This window comes from Elephantulus edwardii, unplaced genomic scaffold (genome assembly GCF_000299155.1).
Source record: "Elephantulus edwardii isolate Elephantulus edwardi_28Jun2011 unplaced genomic scaffold, EleEdw1.0 scaffold00166, whole genome shotgun sequence".
Classification (NCBI taxonomy): Eukaryota; Metazoa; Chordata; class Mammalia; order Macroscelidea; family Macroscelididae; genus Elephantulus; species Elephantulus edwardii.
This window is the reverse complement of record NW_006399916.1, coordinates 4,760,413-4,773,382: the sequence shown is the minus strand read 5'-3', so window position 1 is coordinate 4,773,382 and position 12,970 is coordinate 4,760,413. Positions and strand designations below refer to the sequence as shown.

Genomic DNA, 12,970 nt, shown 5'->3' with positions numbered 1-12,970 from the left:
AAAAAAATTGTGAATTGTTAAAAAAATACCATAGAACACACTGAAGGGAGCCATGGTGGCCTAGTGGGGAGGGAGTTGCACTGCCAACCCAAAAGTGGGTGGTTTGAAACCACCAGCTTCTCTGAGGGAGAGAGATGGGCAGTCTCTGCCAGGTGTGAATCTTATCTGTGTAAACCTGCTGGAGGGTCAGTTGGCAGCCAGTTTTGACTCAGTGGCAATGAATCGAGTTTATTGAGAGCTTACTGAACTAAAAGGAAAGCTACTAACATACTAGATTTAGTAAGATGATGTCCTTTCCAAGGGCAATATGAGAGCCATCAACCATGAGGCCACAGTACAAGAAAACATACTCTTTGAAGTTGTACATATCTAAATTTGAATCCTCTCCCCCTCAGTTACCAGCTGTGTGATTCTCATCTAACTCTAGTGGTTATGATCTTGGTGATGGTGGTGGCTGTTGTTGAGTCAAGTATGACCCATAGCGACCCTATGAACAACAAATCTGAACCCTGTTCTATGCCATCCTCATCATTTCTGACACACTCAAGCCCATTGCACCAGTCACTGTGTCAATACACCTGGTTGAGGGTCTTCCTCTCTTTCACTGATTCTCCACCTTTCCAAGCATGACAGTCCTCTTCAAGCAACAAAGTCTGTGAGATGACCAGCTTGGTCCTGTGCACTGTGGCCAGTCTCCTGAGTGGTGCCTCCACCGTCTTGGTGGTCATTGCTGTCTCTGTGTGGGAATCCACGGTGATTAGCATGCTCAGATATTAATCAAAAGTCTGTAGGTTCAAGTTCACTCAAAGTTGCCTCAGGGGAAACCTCCTGGTGATCTACATCTAAAAATTCAGCCCCTGCGGTCTGTGGAGCACAGCTCTGAACTGGTACACAGGGGGTGGCCAGGAGTTGGAATCACCACCACAGCATCTGGTTTGGTGCCTGTGTGATCTTGAGCAAGTTCCCTCCTTATTTGGTCTGTTTACCCAGCGGTAAATAAGTATGATTATTGAGTACTGTAGGATTACAGAAGATGAATGTAGGCTAGAAGACCTAGCATGCTTAAGAAACAGTACTTATATGATAATTATTGAGATTCATCGTACACCAACAGCCATGGTGATAGATGTGAGAACACACCTCTCTGATGGTCAGTGGGCTCTGGAGGCCAGTTGACGGCTAGCCTGTGATGATCAGCAAGGTTGCTCAAGCTAAAAAACTGAGCTAGCCTGCACTACGCTGGGAGTACACACCCACTCACTGATGGGATAAGGTGAACACACCGCCCCAGGTGCCTCTCATACCAACCACACCCTCAGAGGGTCCACAGTCACTACTGGGGCCTCTAGAACCTGGAAGTGTTTGAAGGAGACTTCATGACTGCCTAGATCACACAGCCTCCTCCCAGCCCTGGCCCTTTCTGTGGTGCCTTTGCACCTGCCCCATAGATCAGTCCAGTGCCTTTACCAGTGAAGCCAATGCTGACTGGAATAGCACCGCATGGAGCAAGCACTTCTGCCACATTGGCCCTACAACCTGCCCTTGACCAACTCAAGCCAAATGGCATTCAGCTTTCAGGAAGCAAACTAAATTGTACTTCTGTGACATGTTGAAGACACAAGATCTCGATCAGAGGCACAGCTGGAAGGCCCCGGAACACAGCCCCTTCCACATCCTGGAGCTGGAGGGGGGCTCCAGACGACCAGCTGCTCCGATGACATGGGAGAAAGGCCACATCCACTTTCTCCCACCCCAGAAGTCTCAGTGGATGTCCCCTGCACAGCTGGCCTGGACACCCTGGTTAGACTGAGGGCTGTCTGGCTGGGCTGTCACTGCCTAAAGTCAACACCACCAGCAGCAGTCCTCAATCAAGGACCATGCCAAGTCACCTCCTCCTGGCTGGCTCTCTGCTTTCCACAAAGGAGCAGGAAGTTGTGTTTGGAAAACACTTTCTCCTACTTAGAAGTACACCCTTCCCTCATGCCTGGCCCAGAAAGTCAAGGCCAACAGAATCCCCAGCCCAAAAGGGACCTCTCTGCATGTCTCCACCCATGTGTCAGGCTAGAAGACAACCTCTCTTTCTAATAAGAGCCTACCAACGTCTCCACTAGCATCTCACAACCTCTGTGGTTTGGAAATTCATCCCCATGTCTCATTAACCCTTTGCTTGGGTAAATGAAGGAGTCCTAGACTAAGTCTCCTGTTTGAAGACTCATGTGTGAAGCAGTTGAATTCTGGAAAGTGGTTCTCTTGTTTAAGTTGAGGGTTGGGTATGGACTGTTTGGTTGTTTTTTATTTTGTTCACAATTGGGTGTAAGCTGATTGGATTTGCTGCATTTAGCTGACAATGAGCTGTGGGTGGGCCTTTAAACGTAAAAGTTGGTTTGGCCCCCCTTGAGCGTAGTGTAAATTGTGTTTGAGACTAACATTCTTCTAAGCGGTACAGCCCTGCTCTGTCAGTTTGCTGTACTGAGGTAACTTGTAGTTGCTGTGATGTTGAACACTGTGCCACTGGTCTGCAAACGCCATAATGGTTACTTATGGTAGACAGTGTTTGGTGGCACTACCAGATTAAGACAGGTTTAGAAGCAGGAGTGGCATCCACTTCCTAAATAACATGCCTCCAGAAACTCTATAAACTTAAAGAAATGACAATAAATATAGAATAGGGTTCAGGTCTTTGTTCATAGGGTCACCATGTGTTATGCTCGACTTGACAACACTTAACAACAACAGTGTCACAGTGATAGACTATAGTTAGGGAAAGTCTTCAGTTAGGGACCTCTCCAAATTATTGAGGAGTAATAATGTTAGTTTGAGGACAAAAGTGTGCCTGATTTAGGCCATGGTCTATACAGCCACTTGCTATGCAAGTGAGAACTGAGCAATGAATAAGAATGATAGAAAAAGAATTTACGTCTTTGAACTGTGGTGGTGAAGAAGAGTACAGAATATCCCATGAACTGCCAAATAAACAGATATATCTTAGAGAAATTGTAGCCCAAATGCTCCCTATGGATGCAAGAATAGCAAAGCTTCACCTCACATACTTTGGGCATGTTGCTGGGAGAGGTTATTCCTTGGAGAAGGACATTTCACTTAGAAAGGTGGGGGGACAGAGAGGAAGACCTTTGACCAGGTGGGTTTGAAATAATGACTGTAGCAATGGATTTGAGAGTGTCATAGATTATGAGAATGATATGAAATGGAACAGTGTTCAGACAGGTTTTTTCTAGGATCACAATGGGTCATACTCAACTTAATGGCACTGAACAACAGCATCACTATCACAGTAGAGAACTCTAGTGAATAAAGAGTTAGTTGTGGGGCCAACCCAAAGGCTGTACTATAATCCCAAGGGCATACGGTTCAAATCCACCAGCTGCTCCTCAGGAGAAAGATGGGCAATCTCCTCCTCTTCAGTTTACAGCCTCTGACAAGCTTCTAGAGGGTCAGCTATGGGTTGGTTCTGACTTGATGGCACACAATTCAAAGGCAGGTGGTCCAGCTGCTCCAAGAGAGGAAGATGGGCACATTTACGGCCTCTGAAAACCTGACGGAGGGTCAGCTATGCATTGGTTCTGTCTCTATGGTAAAGAGAGTGTGTGAGTATAATTCACAGAAAACAATAAAATAGTACTTTAAATATTACTGCTTTATTTTCTGATGGTTTTGGGTTATATTCCCTCAGAGTGACTATTTTCCTTATCTTTTCAATTAACTCTAAGTTTCTGCAATTTTTCTTATTTCTCATAGAATAGGCTTTTTGAAAAGCAAGGAATCTCATAACCGGTTTGCTAAATGCCTTTCATGTACTGAAAAAGAAAAAAAAAATACAAAATTGCTCAACAAGCGATTAGCCAAAACCTTCCCTGCAGACTCCCCCCAGGACATAACAGAAGCTGGCACCAGATGCTGTGTTTCAACTGTAAATGCATCCTCCCCAGACAGCCTCCCAGACAGCCATGTGGGGCTGTCACATGTAATTTATCAGTGTTATATACACACCCACTGCATCACAAAGACACATCCTCATCTGCAGGGCAGCCCCCTAGCCCCCCACCTCTAGGGCACTTCCCAGTGGAAGTACATGAGGTGATTTGATTAACACAATTTCCTTTGAAAAGTCCATTGTCTGGGTGCATTCACACTCCTAGGCATGTTGAGGGGGGCCAGAATAGCAAAGGGCCTGGCTGGGAAAACACCCACATTCCCTCATGTTAAAATGCCAGTGCCCCGCTGACCACAGGACAACGTGGACCTCCACACGGCCACCCTGCTTCCTGAGGGAGAGCTGCAGGGAGCTTGGGGACAGTGAGATGATCGGCAGCAGGGCTGTGGTGTCTTCCTGACAAAGCCCTCTCTCTGTGACAGGCCACTACTGTCTATCAGCAGGACAGTGAGTATCTACACACTGCAGTGGCCTGATGGGTAAGGAGCTGCACTGCCAACACAAAGTAGGTGGTTTGAATCCACCAGCCTGCTCAGCAGGAGAAGGATGGTCAATCTGTTGTGATATACAGTCTCTGAAAACCCACTGGAGGGTCAGCTATGAGCCTGTTCTAACTCAGTGCCATATAACAACACTGTTATTTATGTCCAAAGAGCTTATAATTGTTGGGTTGTCCTTTTACATATCATTGGGAAAGTCTGCTGACAGACACATCTCCTGAGTACTGAATAGCAACGATGTTAGTCTGGAGACCAAGGTGCGCCTGATTCAGGCCACAGTCTACACAATTACTTGCTATGCATCAGAAAGTTGGACAATGACCAGGGATGATAGGAGAATTGATGTCTTTGAGCTGTGGTACTGGAGAGGAGTATTCAGTGTACCATGGACTGTTAGGAGAACAAACAGGTTCATGCTAGAGAGGGTGAAACCAGGCTGCTCCTTGGAGGCAAGGATTCTGAAGCTTTGTCTTCAAACAAACTTTGGGTATGTTGCAAGAAGAGACCAGTCCTTAAAGAGGTACATCATGGTTGGGAGAGTGGAGTAACAGCACAAGTGAGGAAGACCCTTGATGATATGGATTGACTCAGTGACTGGGGTAATGGGGATGGGTGTGTCAGAGACAATAAGGTTGGCACAGGATAGAGTTCAGGGCTGTTGTACATAGGGTTGCTATGAGTCACAAGTGACTCAATGGCATGTAACAACAATCCTTCCATGTTGTTGTTAGGTGCAAATGAGTACGACACACAGTGACACAATGAATAACAGACCTGAACCCTGTCCTGTCCTGTGCCATCCTCATCACCTCTGACTCACTTGACTTCATTGCTGAGGTCTCTGTGATAATCTTGTTGAGGGTCTTCCTCTCTCTCACTGACCCTCCACCTTTCCAAGCATGATGCCCGACATGGGAAAGACTGCCCATCCTTCTCCCACAGAGCTGCTTGTGGCTTCGAACTACCTCCATTTCTAGAGGGAGGGCAGGGTTTGTTCTGTTTTACACAGGACCACTGTAAGTCAGAGGTGACTTGACGGCCCCTCACAACAACAGCTGTGTGCACCACTGATGTGAGCATTCCTTTCACCTGTGGCCTTGGGAATTCTGCTCTGCTGCTCCCACCAGGCGCATGGTCGGTCTCTGTCCACTGGACTGCTGCCCGGCTCTGAGTGCACAGGGCCCCACCCTGCCCCCATGGCGAGCCTGGCGGCTGTACCTCGGCAGGTCTGGCCATCTCCTCTGAAGCCGATGGAGCACTCGCAGAAGAACTCTGTCCCGGGACCCGGCCGACATGCCGCGTTTGTGTCACAGCCATGCGTGCCGATGTAGCAGGGGTTCTGCAGGGCATCGGGGGAGCCGTCTGTGAAGGCAGAGACATTGAAACAGTGTAAGCATTTGGGAGCTCTGGTGGCCCAGTGGCAAGAAGCTGTGCTGTAGTCCCAAAGGCAGGCGATTCAAGGCCACTAGCTGCTCCATGGAAGTAGAATGGGCAATCTCCTCCAGTGTGATTAACTGCCTCTGAAAACCTGCCAGAGGGTCAGCTATGGGTTGGTAGGTGTGTTTTCTGGTTTGGAGTTGAGACTAGGATGTGGCTGTTGTTCACAATTGGATGTGAGCTGATAGAATGTGGCCTTTTTAAAAAGGGCCTTTGGGCCCTCGGGCCTGCTTTTTGTGAATCTCTCAAATAAAACAGGCTTGCAAGTGGAGGGGCATCCACTTTCAAAAAAAAAAAAGCTTGCCTCTACGAACTTTGAGAAAAGATGAAAGTTTTGTGTTCAAGACTTTGTTTCATAGACTATGGGTCATCTACAAGTCTACGGCATTTAACAATAACAACAGCAGCAAGCATTCAGGAGCTTTTGAAGGTTTCCTCTTCCCACAGCTGGCATGGAAGCAATCCCTTCTAAGTGTTGTTGTAGTGAGTCCTCTGTGACTCAGAGACCCTATCAACAATAGCTCCAAGCCCTGCCATATCCTGAGCTGATCTCACCATCTCTGACACACCTAACTGCACCACCACAGTCATTAAGTCAATCCATCTCACCCGGGATCTTCCTCTCCTAGGCTGACCCTCCCCCTCTAAGTAGCATTTTGTTATTTGAACTGTTCAGCAGGCTTTCAGAGGTAGTCGATCTCATAGGAGCTCAATGGTAAGAAGCTCTGCTGCAAACCCAAAGGTTCAAATGCAGCAGTTGCTCTGCCGGAGAAATATGGGCAGTCTCTTCCTATGCAACTTACAGCCTCTGAAAACCTGCTAGAAGATCAGCCATGGGTCATTCCGATCCAATGGTACAAGAATAACAAGAAAACCTCATGGGTGGAAACTTCTCATCTTTCTCCAATGGAGCCACTGGGAAATGTGAACCACCCAGATTTGAGTGGGCAGCACAACTCCTTACCATGTATTAATCCACCAGAATTCAAATGAGACACCCAGAGCTTTATAATTGCAAAGACACCATGCCTCTCTCTGCTTTATGGCACTAGATGAAGGGCAAACTTGGGCCTGGAGGGAGAGATGTGTAACACTCCTACGGAGGAGATGAATAAGACATAAAAAGATAGGAATGCTCAGACCTCTGATACCCAGGGCCCCGAGCTTTAAAGGCTTAGATGGTGTTAAGATTGGCACAGAGGGATTGGTAGCCCTCTCACCCCACCTGTGTTCCGGCTGCACCCACGTGCACAGGAGCGCCCAGTATCAGACCAGAGCACTGTCCCTCCTGAGGCTCGGGGCAGATATGTGGGAGCCCAGGATGGGACTCAGCAGGCTGCATTCTGGGAAAATGAGGAAGCTTCACTTACAGGGACAGAGAGCTTCCCTCCTCCCTAGGTCACAGAAGAGAAGTGCTCACCTGACCATGCCTCCCCATCTACAGTGTGTGAGGACGGGTCAAATGGCCGCACACACAGACACAGATACATGAAGTGGATGCACAGCTGTTGATACAGGGATGCAGACACAAGGATGGGGACACAGGGACGCAGACACACGGACAAGGACATACAGAAGCAGACACACAGACAGGGACACACAGATGGAAACACAGGGATGCAGACCCAAAGAGACACAAGAACATGGACACACAGACAGATGGATGCAGATGCAGAGACACATGGGCACATGGACACAGACACAGGGAGAGGGACACACAGACACATGAATAGAGACACATGGATGCGGACATACAGACGTGGACACATGGATGCAGACACACAGATACATGGATGTGGACATATGGACAGGGACACACGGATGTGGACACACAGACAAGGAAGACACATGGAAGCACCTGCCTGCCCATCCACCTTGCTTACCCCTGACCGGGCCGATGGAGTTGCTCAGCGCGTAGCGCAAGATCTGCTCATCCTGCTTGTAGCCCACAAACACCATGTCCACCGAGAGCTGCTGGGTGTTGGGCAGCACGGACTGGGCATCACCGTGGGTGCATGGCTGGAAGGTGATGGTCTGTCTCCACTGGTAGGTGTGAGTGTGGGAGGGTGCAGCTCCATCCCGCTCTGGCTCAGTCACTGTGTACTCCCGGGTGGACGAGGATGTGATCACTGGGGGATGGAGGGACAAGGCAGGGAGACAAGAGAAGTCTTAGGATGTGTGGGGTGTCATCTAGAACTTTCCAACCACCAGCTTCTCTCCTGCCCATGATGGTACCACACAGGAGGGCAGGTGGAGCAGGTCAGTGAGGACCATGGTTCCTAGTGGCCACACCTTGAGTCAGGTCCCCTGCCCACTGGCACTGCTGGCATTGCTGTATCACAGCTTTTGCTCATCCAGGGACTCCAGAGACATTTGTAACACTCCCAGAACTGTCTGAGGGTCTGAGGCATGGTGGGAACCTCACAAACTTGTAAGGAGATCGATCTTGAGCTACCAGTTCTGCCACAGCTGGGATCAAGGGCCACCCACTTCTCAAGCCAACACTTCTTTTCTACAAAGGGTAAACTTCTAGAAGTCAGCAGGCTAATAACAGCAAGTATGATGAAGGCAGTATTGGGCAATGTTTCATTCTGTTACAACATGACACAAGGTTACCAGAAATCAGACAACAGCTCCACAACAGCCAATCACAACAGTGCCATTCTTGCCCTGAACTACCATTTACTATGTGAACACCACCATGCTGTTGTAGTTATGTGCCTTTGAGTCAAAACTGACTCATAGCTGATGCTCCAGTGGGTTTTCAGAAGCTATACATCACACGGGAGATTGCCCATCTCTCTCCCTTGAAGCCCTTGGTGGATTCAAACCATTTACCTTTGAGTTGGCAAAGCAACTCCTTACCCCGTAGGCCACCAGAGTGCCATGGCACCACGCTAGCTGTCAGGCTATCTCATTTAGTATTCAGTAAAAAGTGGCTGCTCTGCCTATATCGTGATATTTAAAATGAGCAAATGGGTATTATTCAGGCAATCTGAAAAATTGTCATGAAAGCTATGACCAAATCTCAACAAATGAAAAAGAGTCTTCCCAATCAGAAGAAGCCATGAAATCCATAGCTTCCTTTTTAAAAAAATTTGACAGACTCTGTATTTCTGTCTGTGCTGCAGTTCTCACCATTAACAGCAGCACAAAAGCCAGGGGACAAATGACGTGTGCCCAGCTGTATGCAGCTCCGCCCAGCTCGGCATGTGGGGCTCCGGAAATTGCCATCTGGCGGAAGACAGACTGCAGACAAGGGTTTTGGGGGCTCCCTTCCCCTCCTGCATCCCCTGGAGGAAACTGTGGGCTCAGCCACGCAGCCTTTCCAGACAAGTTAATAAGAGCTTTGCAAAGTAGTGGGTAAGAGTATGTACTGCTGACCCAGAGGTAGGCAGTTCAAATCCACCACCTGTTATATGGGAGAAAGACAGAGAAACTCCTCCCAGGCAATTTACAGCCTCTGAGAACTGCTGGCGGGTCAGCCCTGAGCTGGTTCTGCCTCAGTATCAATGAGTTAGAGGAAAGGTTTCACACTGTGGTTGTCACTGCCATGTGGCGTGTGCTCTTGGAACCAGCTGCCCCCTGCCCACGTGGTGACCCCGGGGCGCCCACCTGAGCGCGAGTGGTGGTAGAGCTCCGTGTAGGGCTCCATGTGAACGGAGGAGCCGGGTGCGATCCGGGGCACGCGGCCCTCTAGCTCCGTGTCGATGGTCAGGTGTCCGTGCTCGTCGATGCCGCTGAAGTGCTGCTTGATGACCAGCTTGTCCGGATGCCCCACGAAGGTGACCTCGGCCTGCCGGGTGAACTCACCACCTGCGGAACGTGGGCTGGTGACAAGCGTGCATCAGCTCAATCCCAGGTCAGCACCACCCACAGAATGTGGCTGAACTCGGCCACCCGCCTAGGACAGGCATCACTGTCACAGGGGGACAGGGACAGCCAGGCACACTGCCTAGCTTAACCAAACTAGTCCAGGGCCAGGCAGGTTTGGACATCATGCAGCTCAGAGGAGCCACAGAGAGACTGCTGCCTTCTCAAACAAGCCGCCTCCAGGCGCAGCTGGGAGAGGTACCAAGGACACGGCCTCGGGAGTTAAACTTCCATCTCCTCATGATGGCACAATATCTCTCATGCCAATTAAAGAGAGTAGAGACAAATTAAAAAAGTGCTTTGCACATTGTCACATGCTCCCTGAGTGCCAGATACAGGATGGAGTTTGTAACAGGCAAATGTCCACCTGTCCAGAAACCCACCTAGCAGCCACTCACTCCTGGGCTTGGCTCGGGAATGCCCCTGGGCCTGTGTGGGGCAGCAACCTCAGACCTGCAGAAAATACCTATCCCTTCTGAGAGGGGCTGCCTTTTCCACATTGGGGAACATTAGCTTCTGACATTACAGGCTGTCGTTAAGTGCTGTCAAGTCAGGACCAACTCATGGCTGATTCTCCAGCAGGTCTTCAGAGGCTGTAAATTGCATAAGAGGAGGTGGCCCACCTTTCTCCCGTAGAGCAGCTAGTGGATTTGAACCAACAGCCTTTGGTTGTCAGTGTAACTCCTATAGCTAAGTCATCAGAAGGGCTGGCAACTTACAGTGTGAGGGATATATCTACTCTTCCACCTCTTTTGTTATAGCTCTGTAGCGAAGAATAGTTTTTCCATTCTCAAATGGTTTTAATTCTAAATTATAGTATTTCACAATATGTGAAAATTACATGCCTTTTAACATGTAAGTGCCCATTAATGAAAGTTTCTTGAGATGAAGCCATGGATGGTGTAGGTTGCTTATCTGCACCCCTTCCCTCTACCCCAGGCCCTGCTGCCTGGTCCCCCGGTCACAGAGTATAGTCTACATTACCAGTGATGCTGAAGCCATTCTTGAACCCGTCCTGCTCCACAGCGAACATCCAGCCAATGATGCCGCCCACAGGGGCCAGGGGCAGCAGGGAGTAGCCGAGGGCCTCCGGGATGGTGCTGATGGCTGTGTAGGAGCGACCTTGATTCATCACGACGTATGAGTGAAGGTCGGTGTTCTCAAAGACAACAGGGACCGGGCTGTTTCCCACAAAGACTCTTCCTTTGACTTTGCCATTGACTCGCTGAGGGGATCCTGGGCAAGAAACAAAAGGAGGTGTTAGTCATTCTGAAAGGAAAAAAAAAGCATCTATTATGACACAGATCAATTTGTGAAGACAGGACAGGGTAAATGACTCCAGAATAGGCCAAAGTAGTATTTCTTCCCCAAGAAGAGGACCCTCGGCCATGAGCCATTGATGTCAAACTCCCCAAGACCCTAACCATGACATGAGTGAAAGAGGGCTCCTCGGTGAGCAGGAACTACAGGGCAAAGATAATTTCAGGAGAACTGTACTGTCGGTCATCCAGAAACAGCATGACTACACAACTTAACAATGCTGAGTCAGAACACGTCATTACGCTTGGGCCATAGGGCTAAATGGGATGCTGCTGGGGATCTGGGACATGTGGTGGCCCAATCTGTAACCCTGCTCATGAAGCATCTCTGACTCAAAAACCATACAGACTTGGGGTCCTGCAGTCTCACCCAGGCCTCTGGAGTGCATAGGTGGACACCACACAGGCCTGCACTTTAGAATGGGGTTCTCGGTCACAGACAGTTCCATTTCCACAGATAGGAAAATACGGTGGACCTACTATGGCCAGTGTAACAAGTTGCTAAATATATATAGTTGTTGTTTGTCCTTGAGTTGAGCACAACCCTATGTACAAAAGACCTGGAACATTTCTAGAACTATCATTGTTTCTCAAAGTTCATAGAGTGTCCAGAGGCATGTTGTTTAGGACGTGGAAGCTATACACACACACACACATACATAGACATATACATACACATATATACACATACATACACACACACACACACACACATATATACACACACATACATGCCTCCAAAAATCCGCCAAGGGTCAGCTATGGGTCAGTTCTGGCCTAATGAACTCAGGGTCATGCAGGGGACCTTCATTTCAAGTTAATACATTTGTATAATGTCTATAGATCAGGAACAATGGATCTCTTTAAAGTGCTAAAGAGCAATGATGTCAGTTTAAAGACTAAGAAGTGCCTGATCCAAGCCATGGTATTTTCAGTAAAATTCTGTGCATCTGTAAATTGGACAATGAGTCAAGAAGACTGAAGAGAATCGATGCCTTTGAATTGTGGTAGTGGAGAAGAGTGCTGACTATCCCGTGGACTGCCAAAAGAACAAACAAGTCTGTCTTGGAGGAAATACAACCAGAGTGCCCTTTAGAGGCAACGGTGATGAAACTTTGTTCCACATTCTTGGGGCATGTTGTCAGGAAAGGCTAATCCTTGGAAAAAGGACATCATGCTGGAAAAGCAGAGGGTCAGAGAAAGAGAGGAGGGCCCCCAGGAAGACGGATTGAAACACTGATTGTAACAATGGGCTTGAACACATCAGGGATGCTGGATGGTACAAGACAGGACAAGGTTCAGTTCTGTAGTTCACAGGGTCTCTATGAATTGTAGTTGACTTGACAGCTCCTAACAACAACATACATAAAGTAAAGAATTGGGAACCACCCAAGTGCCTACGGACAACTGGCTAAAGAAATTGTGGTAAATTCACACAAGAGAGTATTATCTATCAATAAGAAAAATGGTAAGAATTAACAAAATACTGCATGACATGGCTGGGATGAGAACACATGATGCTGTGTGACTTAAGTCAGTCACAAAAGGACATCTAGGTTATAAGAATTCTAATATGTTGTTGTTGTTATGTGCCGTCGAGTCGCTTGCGACTCATAGCGACCCTATGTACAACAGCTCTAAACCCTGCTCTATCCTGTGCCAATCACATGGCCTCTGACATACCCATCCCGATTACCCCAGTCACTGAATCAATCCACCTCATAGAGGGTCTTCCCCTCCTGCGCTGTCCCTCCACTCTGCCCAGCATGATGTCCCTCTCCAAGGACCTGTCTCTCCTTACAACATGTCCAAAGTATGTCAGATGAAGCCCCAGAATCCTTGTCTCGCCTCCAAGGAGTAACCTGGTTTAACCTTCTCCAGGATGAATC

At 48.4% G+C, this 12,970-nt stretch overlaps 1 protein-coding gene across 1 annotated transcript in view; it reads right to left on the bottom strand.

Annotated features, from left to right (window-relative positions):
- The window catches only part of NID1 (nidogen 1), an 87,637-nt gene that overhangs the window by 34,056 nt on the left and 40,611 nt on the right, over positions 1-12,970 (bottom strand). Inside the window, exons 6-9 of the mRNA XM_006895377.1 lie at positions 10,747-10,998; positions 9,505-9,705; positions 7,773-8,018; positions 5,671-5,814 (exon numbers count right to left, since the gene is read on the bottom strand). Of these exons, the coding sequence (XP_006895439.1) occupies positions 5,671-5,814; positions 7,773-8,018; positions 9,505-9,705; positions 10,747-10,998 (843 nt within the window). The remainder of the gene's footprint in view (positions 1-5,670; positions 5,815-7,772; positions 8,019-9,504; positions 9,706-10,746; positions 10,999-12,970) is intronic.